At 35.7% G+C, this 19783-nt stretch overlaps 1 protein-coding gene across 1 annotated transcript in view; it reads left to right on the forward strand.

Annotated features, from left to right (window-relative positions):
* NDUFS4 (NADH:ubiquinone oxidoreductase subunit S4) overlaps positions 1 to 12780 on the forward strand; it is a 47989-nt gene extending 35209 nt beyond the window's left edge. Inside the window, exons 3-5 of the mRNA XM_066181143.1 lie at positions 4737 to 4909; positions 8216 to 8289; positions 12572 to 12780. Coding sequence (XP_066037240.1) covers positions 4737 to 4909; positions 8216 to 8289; positions 12572 to 12675 — 351 coding nt within the window. The 3' untranslated portion in view covers positions 12676 to 12780. The remainder of the gene's footprint in view (positions 1 to 4736; positions 4910 to 8215; positions 8290 to 12571) is intronic.
* The last annotated feature ends 7003 nt before the right edge of the window (positions 12781 to 19783 follow it).

A 19783-nucleotide genomic window follows, 5' to 3' on the forward strand; every position in this document is an offset into this window, starting at 1 on the left:
AACCAACTTCTAAATAAAGTGAATTGCAACATGAATTTATAGCAAAACTTTACGTAGTTAGTCCGGTAAAACAGGCTGGAAGTGGGGAAGAGAGCAAGCTGTTGTAAACTCTTATAAAGTACAGAAAACTTCTACTTTCTCTCCATTCTAACAAGTGTAAAACTGTTGAGGTTAAGTAGGTGGGGCAACCGGAAGTAATTGCTAAGGCCAGTGGCATTTTTGTGGTTTAATAAAGGCAGAAGCTAATTATTCAGTTTTTATTTAAGTGAAATGATGCCAAAAAGGAGGTTCCTGTGGAGCAGCTGCACTCCTTCAGTGTTACCCTAATTTACCACAGACACAACTGTCACAAATAGAACTTTTAAACTTGATATATAGCCACGAAAGTAAGGACCCCTTTGTCTGGAATGCATGCAGAAGAACTCCTTTATACAAATCAACCGGCAGATGACGGACAATGATGAAAATTTGATTCTTTGAAGTCATAATGGTCATTGAAATGTGTGAAATTCTAGTATTGAAAAGAGAGCGGCTAGCAAGACTCTAAATCCTGGGTGGTTGCTGGAAGCTTGCTGGGAGGTTTTTCTGTGTTTTGACATCAACTTCCCATTGCTTGTTCCCTGTTTCCTTTATTAAAAAAAAAAAAAAAAGAAAGAAAAAAAAAAAAAGAAAAAAAAGGAGTGCTAAACTGTAGGTACTTAATAGTGGTTATGTACAGTTTCTGTCTTCATGGTGAAAGAAATGCCATAGAAGAAACATGGCACCTTTATGGACACCTGACCCATCTATTCAAAACCATTTGTTTTCAGAGCTACTTTGAATCATTTTGTCTCTCTCCTTTAATTAGAGAGTTCCATTTCTTGTCCCCTTTGGAATTTCTGCTATTAGTGGAGTACTTAAAAGAAGGAAATTCTCGTTTCCTTTTAAAGTCATCTTCATGCTGAATAGTGCTTTCATTGACACTGCCTCTGTGAATCAGTTTTTCTTATTGCTGCATAGCACATTTCCTTTTTTACTACCCTTTCCAGAACAGCTTCAGCAGGCTTCCACCATGACAAACATTCTTAAATAATGTAAGTTGTAATAGAGAAAAACCCCTATGTTTGTTTGAAATTTTGTGCGGTTTCTTCTGTTTAAAAAAAAAGTGTTTTGTCCCTTTGAGCTTATTCCAAGAAGAAACAAAATACCTCAAAATTAGTATTAAAATTTTCTTGAGTTACAAAAAAAAATCAGAGTTTACTATTCAAATAATAGATATATTCAGAAAAACAGAATGTCAGAATGCACCTTGTAGGTGGCAGTCTGTTTCAAAAATGTGAAACATGGTTATTAATTTTTAGTAAACATGTACAGTTCAAATCTCTAATCTTTTGTATTGTCATCTAATATCTTTAAGATTTTGAATGCTGAACACCTCACTAGTATCTTAAAATGTTAATACAGCAAAATTCATTAAGGAACACTTAAAAAAAAAAGATAGTCATGTGAAACCAGCTGTCAAAAATATCTTTGTTTTGGAAAGTTGGTTCACAGGTAGTTTCAATGAGAACTTAAACTCAGAACAAAGCACTGAAGACCCAGTAAAGAGTTCAACCCAATGCAGCATAGTTCTTTTCAAGTATTATATTGTTTTAATGGCATCTTGGAGCGGGAGCTTTAGCCCATTGAAATGTCGCTTAAAGGACAGGTTCTTCTGTCACTAGCTGGAGCTGTGTGGATGAAATGATCACAATAGAGTGTTGTAATGCATTTTAAAAGTGTGAGAAATCAGTTTGTCTAGACTAAGAGTGCGCCTACAGGGAATAGGAATCTTAGAGCTTCTGTGCTCTTTAGGTGTCAAGTATGTGATAGATGCCAAGCCTTTTTATTCCATATCTTTGGCAACAGCTCAGCTATGCTACAGTACCTTACATGTCTACAGCAAGCAAAATCAGTGATTTTATGTCAGGACAACTTGAGCTTCAGCAACCAGAAACTCATTGTCCTAACAACTGTCTGTTCAATTGCCAGCTCTTAAAATGGGGAAGATATCAATAAATGATTGCTAGATTCCCAGAAGGCATGGAAAGTCTAGCTATAATGAATGTAAGTGTGAAGAGTTAGCAACACCATGTAGATATTTCAGTTTTGGAAGGCAAACAGGTTTTAATTTTCAGTTTGAAAATATTTTTAGGGGATTAATCCTATATTACTAGTGAAATAACCTTGATTTAGAGCCAACTGAGTGCCCAAAAAAACATGGCTTGAAGGGTTTGTCTGGGGTTTTGGTTTTACTTTCATCCAGATAAACAAGTCTAGGCATTTCTTTACTATGGTTATCTCATAAATGTAGCATTTGCTGATTTTAACCCTCTGTTTAGATTGCATTCTGTATGCACTGCGTAGTATTTTTATGATTTTCTGGTGTTAAGTCTTCAAAAGAGAAAATAGTATACATCCATAATGTTATTTTTTATTTTAGCAGTGCCAGATGATTCTCAAAGAATTCAAAAACTTTTAAATCTGAAGCATAAAATTCATCATGGACTTAAGAGTTCCTGAGAGTAATAATAGTAAAAAAAAAAATCTTTTTTTGAGTTATTTTGAAGTTTACATATCTGAAAGTATTTGATGATAACAACCCCAGCATTTTTGCAGATACTGTATTGTTTAAAAGCAGAAAAAGATTTTTTTGTGAATATTACTACATTTTCTCATGTTCTTTTAATAGAGAAAGAAAGGCTAATATTTCAGCCTATTTGTATAAATAAGCAAGCTGAAACATTGAATCCCCACCAAACTTAACTGCAGGTAAAAACTCCTTTTTTGTTAAACAAAGCACTTTGCCAATTCAAATCAGAAAAATTTAAGCAAATTCCTTCCTAAACTGCAGTTCAGGCTTCAGCAATGAGAAATGCCACTCTGTCAGAAGGGATTTTTACATAGGTGTTGCAACATTCCAGTAGCTGGTACTGCTTCTCTTTTGTATCACTGCTAGACTCATATTAAAAATAAGCATAATTCAGTCCTAATGAAAGCATTTATAATGGAATTGTTAAGATACTTTCTTGTGGTAGTTTAGGTAGAAATGTCCAAGTTGGAAAGCTAGTGTGGATGCTTGTTTGTTGCCCCTGCTGTCCTAATTGCAAATGCAAGTCAAATGCTTTAAGCTTCCTCCCTTTTATAGTTTTAAGGGACTGATCTTCCAAATTTTCTGAATTAAAATTGAAAATGAGAACTGCAGCATTTCAAAGGGTGATCTGGTGACTGCATCAGAAGTTTCAAGTTTACCACAAAGCAAAATCCCATAAAGTTAGTAGGTATTTATGTAAAACGACAGTGTTCTATTTAAACTTCTCTTTCATTCAAGTTGTGGTAATACTGTCAAGATGAGTTCAATATGCCCAAAGTTTTGCTGCAGTTTTCTGGTCTCTTACCAGTTTACTGCTTGTTCCTGGAGAGAGAGAAGGGGAGGGCAGGGGAAGGCAGGGTGGGAGACTGAGGAGCTCCCACTGGCCTTTTAAGTGTGTAAGGAACAGGAGTAGTTCAATATATCCTCCTTAGAGATGGATTTGATGTTTGATTTCAGTCTTTACTAGGGTGAACTGACAGGTTAATTTTGCATAATTACTGTTTAGTTTTTAGCAAGAATGTTCACTTTAATTATATCAGATGCTGCTGAGGGTAATTTTTCACAGCAATTCTTTTGAGGTTTTTCCCTATCTTTTGCTTTGTTAAAGTCAGTTAATATTTTTAGGCTGGTTTGAACAATTTATCTTTGTTAGGTTTATTTGGAAGGCTCAACCCTCCCTAGCAGAGGAGGGCATCCTACTATTGATTATGTACAATGTTACAAATCTTTTTTTTTCTCTGGAGGTTGGAATCTCTTAAATCATTTTGTCCTTCACAAATATACTGAAGAATGTTACCAGTATCAAATGTCCCTCTCTTGATCTTGAACATCAACAGAAGAACTGATTGTCAAATGCTGAGTCATTACTTGAAATATGAAGAGGGGTCAGCTTTATTTAATAACTAATGGTTATTAATTAACAATAATTATAGAGATAAGAGCTGAATTCTAGTACTTTCTCTGCAGTTTCAAACCATCAGCATTATATTGTGCAAAGTATAATACCTTCTGCCTCTTCTTTCATGCTAAGGATTGCTTCTCGAGTCAGCGCTGGTGTTGGTGTCTCTTAACAATATACAGAGTTAAGCCCAAGGGAAAGCACTTACACTGCTGCACGTACTTGGCTGGCAAGTGAATAGTGGTGAATAGTCCTGTTCATATGAGGTTTGGGCTCCTAATGCTAATGTGAAATTTTGGAATTTTTCAATGTTTCAGTCTGCACCCTAATATTTTTCTGAAGGAAGAAAGCATTTGCACTTTTCTACATTTGCTTTAGTTGGTGCAAGTTGAAGCAGTCCTGACTTAGCAGCTGTGGACAGAGAAGGTTTGGAGGGAAATATCCTGTCCCTCCTCTGGATCTAGCTGTTTTGTAGATGGGAGATGAGCAAGTTCAGGTAACTGATCCAAGCAAAACCTAACAGCCAGATGAAGCACAATGATAGCAGCCCTAACATATATCACCTTCAGTTGTGTTCAGCTGAAATTGTAATGTATTTTTCTAAAATTTTTTTCAGCTTTTGTAACTTTAAAAATAAAACATGAAATTATATAAAAAACGTAACCAGTATTATTTTACAAGTCTCTTATGAACGCTTTTAAACAAGTCTCATTATGTTTTTTTTAGGATATCACTACTTTAACTGGTGTCCCAGATGAGCACATCAAAACCAGAAAAGTTCACATTTTCGTTCCAGCACGTAATGCAATGCAGTCAGGAGCTAACAATACAAAGAAATGGAAGATGGAATTTGATACCAGGGAGCGCTGGGAGAACCCTTTAATGGGCTGGGCATCTACGTGAGTACTTACTGAATTTGAAAATACTTTTCTCTCTTTGGCTCTCAGTAGTAATCTGTATTTGAAGTATCCTTTCTACCTGTAAATCTGATAGTGTTGCCACAGTACTTACTGTTGTACTTACAACCCAGTGGTTGGGTTTGTTTGTGGTATGATTTATGATCTCTTAAGTTTATAAGCAGATTTTTAAAGCTCACAGCGTCATCTGGAAGAGTTTGAAAGAGATGTTAACAACCAGACATTTCGATGATTACACTGTGGTGATGTTACTGTGTGGCAGCATCAGGGCTAGAAGGTCATTAGTTGCATAAAGTAGTACATCATTCTCAGATCACAGTTGCAACTTCTAAACAAAAAGAACAATTCTTCTGGATTTTTTTATCCTGAAGATTTAAAATGAATAGTCATAACTAATAAAAAAACCACAACAAGCCCAGCTATTTAAAGTATTTTACTCTATTTGTTAAAATATTGTCAATATTAGCATTAAAACCTTTTAAACACATGAAAAATCCAGAAAGGCGCTACCCTTCGCTAAATATACTGTAATTTGGAGATGTAATTACAACTTGTATGCATCTGATTTTTAATTCTTTTTTTTTCTTATATGAATACAGTACCTGCATTTCACAGTGTGGTCAGAATTCCTGTAGACTCTGAGAGCTATGCCAGCCATTTTTCTGACAATATTGTAATTTTGATTTGAAGCTGTTTCCTCTGAGGCATATTCAGTATAGTTAATTACTAGACATAAACCAAAATCAAACACTAGAGATGATTTTTCAGACTTCGGAAGGAATACATTGTGTACTGAAAATATCTGGCTACAATCATATTAGCACATATCATCAAAGAATACAAAATTCTATGAAAAAAAAAAGTTTTAAAATCCTTAACACAAAATAATTTGAGGATGCATTTTTTGAGATGTATTAACATTCTAAATCCAATGAAAGAAATTGGTTTTTTTATATATATAAAATAAAAGTATCCAGAAATTTAGTTCAAAGTGACTCTGAAAATCAAGTCTTCCTGTTGCATTGATTTCTCATAAAAATTTGAGAAGGCTTTACATAATGTTTTTATTTTGGGACAGGGAAAGAAATTTCTCAGGTTAAGCAAACTTCAGGTAAGATAAAAATTGAACTGTTGAGAATTGATGCTGCTAGGTTAAAGGTTTTGTAAATTAGTTTGTATCCGTTCATTTTTAAGGCATTCTTGTAAAAACTGTTAGTGTACGCTCTCATGTTGCCATTCAACACCCAAAAATACCTAGGAAAAGTTTCTTCTCTCAAGATTTAATTTCTGCAAAGAACGTTTCTTGGACAGTTTTCCATTTACTTTTTGAATGGTGTAATGGGATTAGTGGGTTAGAGCTCCTTAGGGTCTACATATTAAAGCCCTTTTTTCTCTGAACTCAATATACTTACTTACCTGTAAGTCTTTCCTATATTTCTGTCATTTTGCAGTCTTATTTGGGGCTGGAGGTTTTTTGCATTTGTTATTTCTTGGCTATTTGAGCTTATTTTCAGTGAAAATTATCCAGTTATAGATCAGTGACTGATAGAATAATGGGGATAGGCATAGGAAATTCTGCAGCAGTGTACTGCTGACACTATCAGGACATCATGCCGGACATCCTGAAATCCAGTTTTCTCACATGGATAGCTCATTTATTTAAATATATCAGAAATGTATTTAGATGAAATGAAAGATGATTCCACATAAAACAGAACTAATAATTGCTACACAATTGTCATTTCCCAACTGCCTCTCTCCTGGAAGGCTTTTGCCATATTTGCAGTACTGAACTACACTTCAGACCTAAAGCTTCTTTGTTCATTTTTAGCAGTGTTGAAAAGATTTTTCTAACTCCAGTCATGGAAGAGTATAATGATAAGCAGAAGTTGTCACAATATTGCAGTACACTGGGCTACTTGATTCTCCACTGGTCATGTCATCAACTAATTCTTAGTTCCTAATTCACTTAACTGCTGTCATAAGAGAAATCTTTAAATGTCTTAAGAGAGCCTATCACAGTGACTTGCGACAGTGTAATTTCTGTCTTTATCTTGGGTTTTTTTTGTTTGTTGATTGGTTTGTGGTTTTTGTTTGTTTGTTTCTGATTTTTTTCTGGGGAATATATTGGATATATAGTGAACTCCGTTTTTTCATGTGTACATCAGATAAAATTACACTGTTGTCTTTGCTGGAAGCGAGATTCCCCCTTTTCCCCTCCCCCTTCACCAGTCACAGGCTTTGTCCTTTATTGTAGAGAGTTCAGTGTATCTTCAGTCTTTTCTCTTCATTTATCCTTCTAGGTTCAAAGAGAGAACTGTTGAGAGGCAGTTCCTTCAACAGTTTGTTGCAATTTAGTCTTGTCTTTCCAGTTGTCTCCCAGGCTTATAGGTGGTATAGTCTCAGGGAGGTTTTATCTGTCTTTGTATTGCTATAACCAGTATCTTATTTCTTTAAGAGTCTGAACTCGTTTTGTTTTGGTTTGGTTTTTTGCCATCCTTTGTCATTGTTCTTAAATTGAGCTTTTATAGCAAGAAATAAGGCAATTTTGTGTTTTAACTGATTTTTTAATTTATTTCAAAAACCTTTATGGTATTTCATTCATGCAGTCGAGGAATAGCTGGTCATCTAAAACTGACCACTATGTAATTAGTTAGGTAGCATATTGTATTTTGGAGCTTCATTTTCACTTGAGGCCTGTGTTCTACTTGCTGTGTTGGAATAAATTATGGGGGTCATGTGACCTCAGCCAAAGCAGAATTCTCAATATTTTTTAATGTACTTTTCAGTTTCTGGTTAATTCCTTCTCTGCTCACTTCAGTATTCTGCTCTTTTCTGTCTGAGATTATTCTTCCCCTAGCTGCTCTTCAGACTCTTGGCCTCCTTGAAATGTTCAGAATTACCTTAAACCACCTGATCTTACAAAAAGGGAGGGATTTTACAGATTTAAATTAAAGAGTCGTGCAGACCACTTACTATAACCTCAGCGAGTGGTTAGACGTGTTTGTATAACAACCCAATTAATTTTTGTAAGTAGTTGTGAGGGAAGTTTAACACACTGAAGGAGTAAAACAAGACTTTGCAGAAAGTAAGTGTTGACCCTGAAAATCATTTTTTAAAATCTTTTAAAAACTATTTTAAAAATAGTTTGTGAGTTGGTGATTACACAGAGTGAGTTGATATTACACACAGTGAGCTGTGTGTAATACAGCATTTAACATTTGAGACAGAGAGATAATTTTTTTCTATTTCCAATATGTCTAAAAATTGTCATCTGATTACTTACAGAGCTGATCCTTTATCCAACATGGTTCTTACTTTCTCTTCTAAAGAAGATGCCATTGCTTTTGCTGAAAAAAATGGTACGTATTATATCTGTGGGCTATGAGGGGTTCATCCTTCCATAGGCAATCTTGAACTCAAAGTACTAACAACAGAATAAGTATAGGATAAAGTACCTTCCCTCTGTTCTGAAGAATTGGTAGACCACTAGTGTTCTGGTTGAGGAGGAGGTAAATGGGAAGGGGGGATATTTCCAGGGGTGCTGAAGGCATTGAATCTAGACTTTCCACTCTCTAGTCTAGAAAGGTGTTTCAGCCATGATGATGATGATGACGATGATGATGATGATGATGATGATGATGATGATGATGTCATGTTAATAATAAAATGCTTTTGCAAGTATCTCTGTTTTGAATGAGAGCTGAATGAGACCTTGCTCAGGTTCTGGAGGAAAGTTAATACTTCAGGTGTATTCCAGGTGTGGTGTTCCTAGCTGCGCGGCAGTGTGATCTTTGCCCAAAGGCTTAACATGAGAATCTCAGTTCTTACTAAGGGAAACTGTCACAGTTCTTGTGTATGTTTGATAATCAGAAAAACAAAAATTAAATTACTACTATGTTGCAGCTTAGATTTACTGTAAAGGGAACCCAGGAGGATCATCAAGTCCCAACTCACAAGTCCTGGCAGGACTACCTAAAAGCAAACTGTGTGACTAAAAGCATCACCCAGATGCTCGCTGAACTCTGAGAGGCTTGGTGTCCTGGTCACCTCCCTGGGGAGCTGTTCCCATGCCCACACTCTGTCAGTGAATAAGTTTTTCCTATTGTTGAGTCTGGATTTCCCCAGACGCAGTTTGATTCCATTCTTTGTGTCCTGTCACTGTTCACCAGAGAGGAGATCAGCACATCCCCTCACTGTTCCCCATGAGGAACCTGTGAACTTAGGATGTTATGCCTAACTCTGCCCAGCATTAGAGTCTAAACACATAGGCTTGATGGTTATTCTTACTTGTGAGAAAAACAGTAGAAAAGCCAGTATCATCACTTAATAATATTTTAGCCAATTTTATATCAAAGGGAATGTATCTGTAAACTTAGTTAGGCTTGTAGTTGCTGACAGAATGATGGAACCACAAACAGTACCACAGTCTCAGCCTTTAGAATATTCAGCAGTCCTTTTTTGTGTTAGCATGAATTTTTTGCTGCTCTCTTTTCTTTTTCTTTTTTTTTTTTTTTCTTTTAAATCAACTCCATTTTCCTTAAAAAGTTAAGTTTGATGCTTAGTCCCTATGGATGTGAAGAAGATTAATTACATTGAAATAAAACCAGGAATAATGCACATGAGGCATAAGATTCTTCAGAAGTCTTCCTTGTGGTCTGCCGCTTTCAACTGCATTTAGTCTGGGGTAAATAGTAAAGTTCGTTGGTCAGACCAAGTCATGCAAAATTGTTAGATGGTTGATATTGTGTACCACAAACATGGTAAGTCCATTAACCTATATATCTAAGAAATTAAATAATTTAATGTGCAATTTATTCTCACTTTTTAATGGTTAAGGCTGAAATCTAATTTGTCTGTTCCTCTTTTAATGGAAAATTTTCTGACTTAGTAGTTGTAGTTTTATTGAAAAATAAGTTCTGTTATCTAAGAAAGTATAAATATCATATTTGCATTGGATAATCTGTGCAATTTTATTAGTGCATTTACTGTTTCATGAACAAATACAAATGAAATTTGGGAGAATCTGGTATAGTCACATTTATGCTTCTTTATTGTTCATGTTATTTCTTGAACAATTCAGCATACAGGAGAAAACAATTAATGTAATGACCTGCTTCAGTCATCTCTTTGTAGATGTTATATTTTGTCTTTTCAAAATGCAGATTCAAGTAAAATGCATTTGTTCAGTGTAGAAAGTTTATGTCTTCACTGAGTTAGAAATTACTCCATTGTGCATGAAATCAACTGAACTAAGGCTATGACTTGGTATTAATATTAGTAGTTCAATATTCACTTAGCTTGAACTCATAACTTTACCATAACTGAGATGCACCAAAATTGCCTGTAAATATTAGCTTGCCTAAATTGTGATTTCATTTTCATTTTTATTTATGCATATGGTATATGCATGATATTTTCTGTAGTGATAGCTTCACTATCAAGTGTAGCTGGAAATACAATTTTTACATTATTTAATTCTGCTTTTTAAAAGACATTGGAAATTTAGGCACACATTTATACTGGAAGTTAGCTTCTTAACCAAGATAGTATTGAGACATACCTAAGTCTAGAAACACAAATACTTAACTTTCTCTGTTCCTTCTGTATGAACCACATAAATTTTCCATGACAGAATTCCTTGAAAATCTGGAGTGTAATTTCTGAAAATTGTAGATATTGCAGGTTATTTTGGTACAGCTGGTAAATCTAAGAGTTCTTTCTCACCTAAGAACTTAGGGAGATAAAGCAAGGTATGTTTCTGCCTACCCCCTGTGATGTGTTTTCTAATGTCAGAGTAGCAGCACTGGATGCAGTAATAGGAGACCTTTCCATGCAAAATATTACAGCTGAGGGATGGTCTGAGTTCTAGGCAAGGCGGAAACATTTTTAACTGGAAGAAATTGAAATTGACCTATTTTTTTTTTGTCCTGTCTGACATCAGTGAAGCAGTTGTTTAAAAACACACAGCTTAAGTAACAAGAATGGAGAGTTTTTCTACTCCACAGTAACCTTTAGTCAGGTGGTGAGGATGTTCTTCCAGAGGCAGTGAAATCTGCTTTCTGTCTACTTGGCTTGTATGGCAGGGCTCTGGGCAAGACTGACTTCCCCCAGCATTCTGATATTTTTATGAAAGTGACCTCTGCTCTCTGTTGTGAGCACCTCGAAGTGCTGGTCTGAAGGAGTCTGTTCCAAAGTGTGGAACCTAATCACATATGGTGGCCTCTTGCAATCATTATTTAGGTGTAACTAACCTTATGCATTTTGGATATCTGTGGCAGTGCAATTCATTGTGCTGGCAGCTGCAAGTCTCTTTTTTAGAGGCACTCGGCCGCTCTCCATCTAGTGTACAAAAAGATGAAGCAATACCTTGGGGCTGTAGATTCCATTCCAGCAGCCAAGTGTCTCAGTGTTAGGTGTTACAATGCTGAATGTTGCAATACTGAAATCTGTCTCTGGATCTAGTTCTGGCTGTTTACTAAAGCTTGTATTTTTAATCAGAACAGGAGGCAAAAGCCAGTGTTCTCACAGATGGAAAGATTATGTTTTTAAAATCTCTGTTCAGTGTTTCTTTCAGAGAATAGTTAACTTGGAAATTAACACTGGTTGAGACTAATAAACATGGAAAATGTTTGTGTGACATTTGTGAATACACAAAATTGAGACAGTGACAAGACAACTTGTGTATCTTACAGAACATTTTGATATGTAGGTGTATCTCGGCTGTTTACTGAGAGCACCTTAAGTATAAAAATTCAGATATATGTTAAGGATTTTGGGGCGTGCAACTTTCAGTTTTAAAACTAAGGAAGAAAAGTATTGTCTTATAAGTATCACTTAAAATCTGCATATTTAACCACTTCTGGCTTCAACTGAAGTATCTCAACTTTGAGTGAAATATTGCAGCTAAAGATACCAAACTTCGGAATACTGAGTGCTGCCCTGGCAACTTTCCAGGCACCTGGAGGCTGCAGTCGATTTGCATTTCGATTTACATAAACACTAATGTCTCCACCTCCTCTTTTCTGACATTCTTAAGCATTTCTCTTGCTTAACTATCACATAATTTACTTGTCTTCTATCACTTCATTCCCTTTTCTTTTTACTCCTAATTTTTTATGTTCTTATAAAAAATGTTAAGTATTAAACTCCTTTCTAATGTTGAAGTTTTTTCTTTGCTTTTCGGGTTTTTTGGTCCTCCCACCCTTCTTTTTTTAAATAGCTTTCTAAGGTCTCCATTGTCTCCCAGCCTTTGAGATTCATCTTGTATGTTATTTTATGTCATGTTTTTTTCTTACCTTTTTCATTTCCTGTACCAATATACACAGAGCATCAGTGCTTCTTTATGCTATGCAATTGTGGAGCCATGAACTTCCAGGACAGTTAGGCTTCCCTGTTGAGCTTTTCATTGATGGCTGTCAAATTTTTTGCATGGAGGTCTGTAATATGGTGAGGTCTTGCCATGTCACAGAATGGTCATTTGCCACATTTATGGCATTTCATTATTCTCCATTGCCAACTATAACAGATTAGTGGGTGCCATTAAAGTTAAAACCTTTAAGTTGCATTTCTTGTATATTGCATGCTGAGAATATAATTCTTGTTGTTTCTTGTCTCACTCTGCCATTACCCCATAACCTCTAGGCTGGAGTTACGATGTTGAAGAGAAGAAGATGCCAAAACCTAAATCCAAGTCTTATGGTGCAAATTTTTCTTGGAGCGAAAGAACAAGAGTGTCTACAAAATAGGTTGGCATTGGCTGTGTGACTGTGAATAAAGTCAGCTGTGCTGTATTTATAGTCCATGTAAAATACATCTCTTAATCTCCTAATAAATTTGACCTTTAAACTACAGATGCATCTTGTGATGTCTATTTAAAATGGTTTTCATGTCTCCAGTTGAACCTATTACAAACTTCCCTATAAATAGAGGAGATTTGAAGTGTTCATACTTCTGAAAACTTACTTGACTAGGAATCTGTCAAAAGGAATGTTTGAAATCAGCTGCAGCTTTAGAGGTTATGATTGATCTTTGATGGTAATTTTGTATCTACTATCCTGTTTAAACTTCTGAAGTTTAATAAGTTCGGTGAGCTTTGCACATGCAAAGTCTTTCAATAAAAGCTGAGTTTTTTTTTCTTTCTACACAAGACAGTGTTGGCAGTTGAAGAGCAAAGGATGGATATAACTCAAGACTGTTCTGTATAAATGTATATTATATAACTTCTTTCAAAATTAATGCTGTCATTATTCCAGAAGCATTCATGACTGGAATCGTAAGCACTGGGTTTTGTTTTGGTTATGGAGCAGGTTTAGTCCAAAAGATTAAGATTGTGGTTGTTTCTTTGTGATGTTCTTGAAAAGTGAAACTAAGCCAGTTCAACATTCACAAACGAAGTCAGAATACGTGGGTGCCTCACACAGCATCAGCATATACTAATTACGTAATTACAGTTCTGGGGCATTTATTGCTGGTTACATGTTTATCTGAATTGAGGTTTCCTGTTGCTTAACAGGAGATGTGGTGATAGCATCTCAGCCTTAGCAGCAAGTATATATTCTAAAGTCAATTTGGTATTAAATGGTATTAAGTTATTAGTTTTAAAAATGAACAATGTTATATTTGAAATCTTTGTTTATATATGCTTTATGTATGTTTTATGTATGTATGTAGGCTGTTGCTTCATTTGCTTTAACTTAACAAGTTACGATTTTCACACATGATCAGTAAAATGTATTACAAATCAGGAGCGTGCATGTTTTCCTGTGCAACTGAGAGTTTTATCCCAGCTGTCACAAAAGATACAGTTGAAACAGTTCTCTCCACATAGGTGTAAGTAATGGTGTAAGTGCTGTGTTAGATTTTAACTAAAAGAAGGCATAAAACTATCTTGTATTGCCCAAGTTTTATTATTATATGGCATATATTCTTGTTTCAGTTTTTACCAGCTCCCTGTATGCTGTCTAGCATTCATGTAAGGCATTGGTTCTGACCCAGTTTCAGCATAATCAACCAGTTGGATGAAGTTGCTATTTTCCTTATTGGAAATAACAGACAAAAACTGTTATTCCAATTCATCTTGTTGAATTTTGAAGGCAGCATTTTGCAGTGGAGCCTGACGTACTCCAGGAATGCCAAAGTGCACCAAACTAGAATCTTAACAGCCAGAATCTACTGCATTTCCTTTTTATTCCAGTTCAGCTTAATATGCTTATCTTACGAAGAAGATAGTAAAAAGAAAAGCTATTTGTTGGAGTTTTTTCCTTCTGTTTTTTCTAAGTAAAGAGCAGCGAGTTCTTAATTTAATGATCTTCAAGCTTTATCAGATTATCAGAATGAGAAACCCACAGATATCTAACGCAACAGAGACACAGTTTGGTTTTCGAAATGACATGGTCCATGGAATTGACTGATTAGTGTTAGATATCTAACATTTTCTTTGGACACCTAATTAATGAAATTGCTTTGTTGATTTATACTTCTCATAACTAGAACCAATTTCACATAAAGCACAGTTTCTTGTTCCTTTGTTTCTCCTGGAAAGATAATGGAAATACTTAAAAGGAGAATTTGATATATCCCCTTCTCTTTCTAAGGAAGAAATCTTTTTTGTTTGTTTCTTCATTAATGATTTTGTATTATTCATGCCAACTTGAAGTCTAAGTTGTGTTTGGGCCATGATCTTCTTTTCCTTTGATCATTTTCCTAGAATTTGAATTTTTTGATCCTGTTGCATGTTCAAGAATGACCATGGTGACAGAGGGAATAGAATTGATTGTAGTCACTATGGTCTTCAAACCTTAGAAGCAGTACTGAGGGCATGAGCTTGGAAAGGATCAGTTGCAGCAAGAATATATTTTATAGATCAGAATTTCTGTTGGATACTAAACTTTACCCTTTCATTGATTTATCAAATTATTACAACTCTAGGCTGGAACTGTAATTGTACAAGATGATCTGACTATCTTTAGTTAAGTACCTTCAGAAGTGAATGTTTCATAGGTAAACGCCAGCTTTTGTCTACTCAAGAGTGTGTTGGGATAAGTAAAATTGCTCCTGAACCTTAAACATGTGAAAATGCACAAGTAAACTACCATAGTAGGTTGTTTATGATGAATGAGATTAGCAATCCGTCTGAAGGAGAATTAGAATGCTGAATGAGATTACAAATTTATTTTGGTGGTAGACTTAGCTGTGCTGCCACCAACTAATCAGAGCTTTTAATGGGAGGAATATTTGAAACCCATGAAAGTAACAAAATCATTACTGCATAAAGAAAAAGTGTAAAGCTCACAAGTAAACTGAATATATTCTTTACCCAGATGGATTTGTTTGCATGTCATGTGTCTTGCCACCATACGTGGCAATAGCAAAAGAGTGTTAAAGAATTACTAGACAGTTGCAGTATTGCAGAGTAATATACCACAGATGTTATATTTACATTCTTTCACTGAGCTGTTTTGGAATTGTCTTTTCATCCCAGTTTTGCAGCTTACATTATTGTGGGAAGCCCTGTGCAAAGAATGGGCTGATTTGAAGTACTTTTATGCTTTGGCTTCAGTAGTTATGTTGTGTGAAGTACTGGAGGCAGCATGCTGCTGCTAGGGACAAAGTCCTTTCCCATTTCTAGCAAATTGTTCCACAGAACCGCCAGTTCTCTGAAAAAAGCTTATTATCTGTCATTGCTGTCTCAGCCAGCATATCATAATGAGTTTTGGATTATTCCTGTCAAGTCTTGATGAAAGTTCCTTCTTCAAAGAAACAAGCAGCATCATAGTATCTTTTCTCCTATATGCCACTATTTTTTATTCCCGTCGGCTCTACAAGGTATGTGGTGTATAGGTTTGGGGGATTTTTAGTGTCCCTTGTCCACTTGAAACTTTCATACATGAGTTTTAAAGGGTAGGCCACTCCTGTACTGTAATTACCATGTAAAACCAAGAATGGTGAAATTTTAGCTTCACTAATTAAACTACAGTTTCTTTATTTTACCACACATTTGCATTTCCACCTTCCTGACAGCTGACACCAAGTGTGCATCCTGCAGGTACCAGGAATATTGGCATCATTCATAATTTCAATTAACTTTTTTTTTTAATTAATAATAAAGGCCTTGCAATTCTTAAAATCATGATGTTGTAATGGAACGTAGAGAATGTCAGGGAGCTAAAAGCACAGTTTCAGATTTCTAGCAGAGTATTCCTTAATTGTGTGGTTTGATGGATAATTTAAAACAAATCAGACTATTAACAGATACTATTAAATGGAAAAATTATTTTTCTATAGATGCAAATTTTCGTCATGTGATAGGAAAGGAGAAGCTAATTTGGACAATTACCAGCTTTTGCCTGTATTTTCACAGTTGTGTAGTTTGCATTTTGTGGCAGATACAGTTACAGTGTCTAGTTACTGGGGAGGTCAACAAATTTTGTTATTTCATAAAGAAAAAATGTGCAAATAAACCCGAAATAACCTAAGAAAATAATTTTAGACAGTTGTATCATAAGTTACAGCATGTCTGGTGAGGCAGCTTGCTTGGATAATTCCTTTTTCTCATTCCTGCGTTCTGAGAGGGATTTAAGTTTAGTTGGTACCTGATTAATGCTGGAGTATATCACCAACTTCACAAGATTGTGCTTACAGCAACTTTTAAAAAAGGGGTGCAAAATAATTTTGAATTGGTATTAAAATGTTGATTTCAGTGGGTATAAAATACTGATTTTTTGTATCTATGTTCATCATAAGGGAAAGTAGAGAGGTTCCTGTCATGAATGCCTCCCAAACAGAAAAAGTGAGTTTAACACCTTTTAGGACTAGTTGATTAGAGTAAGTATAAATAAGTTGATTAGAATAAGACCATAGTCTTGAAGTAACTGATATGTGAAACTAGGTACCTATTACTTGTGGTTTAAACATTTTTCTTAAAACTCTCTCATCTGAATAACAGGTGACAGGTTGGGGGGGGGGGTGTGTTTATTGGCTTTTCTTTCATTCCTCCCTACACCTCAAAAATCTCTATAAATAATGCTGTGAGCAGATATGATATAAAAGTGATGCGACAATTCGGCTATTTTAGATATTACGAATTTTCACGTTCTTCATTGTCCTTGGTAATAATGGGGACAGGGTGATTCGAGTTGTTCTTTTGGATTTACAGACCATTTTCAAAAAGGTCTCTTACAAAGTTACTGAGAAAGGCAACAGCAGACCTGAAAATGTAAGTATCTTTTGTTTGAGGAGCAAATCTCAAACGTGGAGGAGAGAGAATTGAGGATTAGTATGGGGGGGCCTCTAAAATCACAAGTAATCCAGGGAAAACTATAATTCACTGGCTTTTAAACAGGCACATTCTCACTCATGAGAATAAGTACATTTCCACATAGCAGATTTGGAAATTCATTGGCAATTATTTGACTACCAAAACTAGCTTTACGCTAGATTTAATACAAAAAATGCATGTAACAAAAATCTGCATTAAATACTAAGTAGTATCCTGTTTAGTAAAATTCCTGAGCTAAATGCTGCTGACAGCTGGGAGAGGTATTCTTGGACTATCCCTGTTTTTATCAGCCACTGCCTAAGCTAGGTTTGTTCAGGTCTCTATCCTGATCTGGCTGAGAATGGCTGTTCTTTGCACTATTTGCCAGTATGGTGTTCCAGCATTGTCTGCTGTTTTGTTTTGTCAGTGTTTTGTGATGATTAAATACTTCCTTTATAGTGAAGAAGTGACCACAAACAGTTTCCACTTTGAAGCTGAAGGACATTCGCTGTTGACCATCATGATCTTCAGTGATCGTAAGGTTTCTTAAAAAAGGTTATCAGACTCAGATAGCTACATGTGACCAAATTCCACTGATTCAAGAGTATTCTCTAGGACTTTGGAAATATTTAAATAAAGGTGCATGTACAGTTTTTCTCCTACAACCTTCTGGTAAAGCAGTGACTAATCTTGATCAATAACTGCAATTATTCTTAAAAATATATCTCAAAGAAGAAGTGAAGAAAACTGTTTATTCTGGTACTGTGCCTATAAGTACTGGAAGATATTTTAATTTCTCTGTTATTAGGTAGAGAAAATGAAAAAATTCTTATCACATCTATCAAGTAAAGCAGTTGTCTTTTTGGTATGCCTTGGTTGTCTGTTACAGGAATATGTATGCAAAGTTGTAGTCAGCCTACTGAGACGATTTCTGTAATTGAATGCAAGCTTGTCATTGCTGCCTTCTTCCTTAACTAGCTAAGGGAAGTCAAACATCAAACTGAGAAGTCCTGTAAATTTAAAACCAGGATATACTGCTTATTACAAACAGTCCCTAATAAATTCTGTGCTTATTCCAGCACCTTTTTTGATAAGTTCTTGGAGGCTTCAGTATTTTTGTTTGCGTGATCCAGTGCTGCTGCCAAATAGTTTTGTCAAAATTACAGTCTTCTTATAAATGAAATTTATTTTTGCTTTCTTTATCTTTCCCCCACCTGACCACTTTTATTGCTTCACTTGGGATGTCTGCACAGTGCTTGAGAAAATATTTTTGAGTATGACTGGGGAAATGCGGGATTTACAGTGCCCTTTACATTTCAGGGTGTGTTACTCATTACTCTGTTGCATGGAACATTCAGGTTTTAGCTTTTCAATGGTGCATTTTCTGTCTTTCCAGTTTATTATTAGGATATGATAGCAAAGTTCCTTTACCAGTCAACACTCCAAAGACATGCAACAATGCATGCCTTCAGACATGTAAAATACCCAGTTTCTAGAACAGACATAAAATCTCACCACTATCAAAGGAGCTTCACAGAGACGTTACAAAATAAACTACTAAGGGGAGGGGGGGGGGGGGCGGCAGGGGGAGTAATTTCTATTTTCTAATTATCCTTCGTTTGCAACTGCTGTTTGCAGTTAAGCATAAAACAAAATTTGAGAGCAAAAGATATGTTTGCCTCAACCCAGAATACTGAACCGCAGCGCTGAGAGTGCACAGCAGTAAGTGAATTCCACAGGCTGCACTTGCACAGGTGTCATAACTACCTAAGTAAAATGATTTTTTAAAAACTACCTAAAATAACTAGGCTATAAAAAAAGCAACAGTTGCCACTTATAATATAATCCAAAATTTAAAAATAACAGTAAATTGGAAACAACTTTGCTGCAGCCCATCATTGTAACTTGGAGTAAAACTGCAAATCCAGAATCTTACAGTATCTGTTCTAAAATGAGGTGAAGTAAGAATTGCCCATCTATTTACAATATGTGGATTTTTGCACTTAAACTCTGTTCCTTTAGTGGCTGGTGGATTTAGATTAATTTAGCTAGTGCACAGATCTGAAGAGATGAGATGCACAGAGCTTTAGAAATACTTTCTTGTCTATTGCCATGTGTCTGTGATGTGAATATATGTTAAAAGTGCATGTCTCAGAGACTAAACAAATTACTTGGGGGGGGGGGGGGGGGAGGACCCCCGAAGGGTTTTTAAACACATAGCAGCTACCTTCAGCATAGAATTCCCTAAAGCGCAAATGGCTGAAGGCTGTCAGAATAAGCAAAGGAACACAACTCAGCAGGCATCCCTGCAAAGCTAGACGGCTGTCTACATTTGCTCCCCTTCAGAAACAGGACCTGGGCTAGACAGAGTCACCATAATCACCTTTTGTTCTTACAACCACTTACACAACTGTAAACAGAGACCAGTTATATGACTGCCATCTCAGGTGTAAACACCTGAAGTTCAGTCATCAATACCACTTTTCACATCTGAGAGATTATTAATGTCTGTTCAATTAAATATTGTCTGAGTGATGATGAAACTGTTGGATTTATATCTCTATGTCTGCAACTCCTTCCTTTGCACAGCTTAGGGT

Source organism: Chamaea fasciata, unplaced genomic scaffold (genome assembly GCF_029207755.1).
Source record: "Chamaea fasciata isolate MVZ Bird 193981 ecotype frontalis unplaced genomic scaffold, bChaFas1.0.hap1 SCAF_4, whole genome shotgun sequence".
Lineage (NCBI taxonomy): Eukaryota > Metazoa > Chordata > Aves > Passeriformes > Sylviidae > Chamaea > Chamaea fasciata.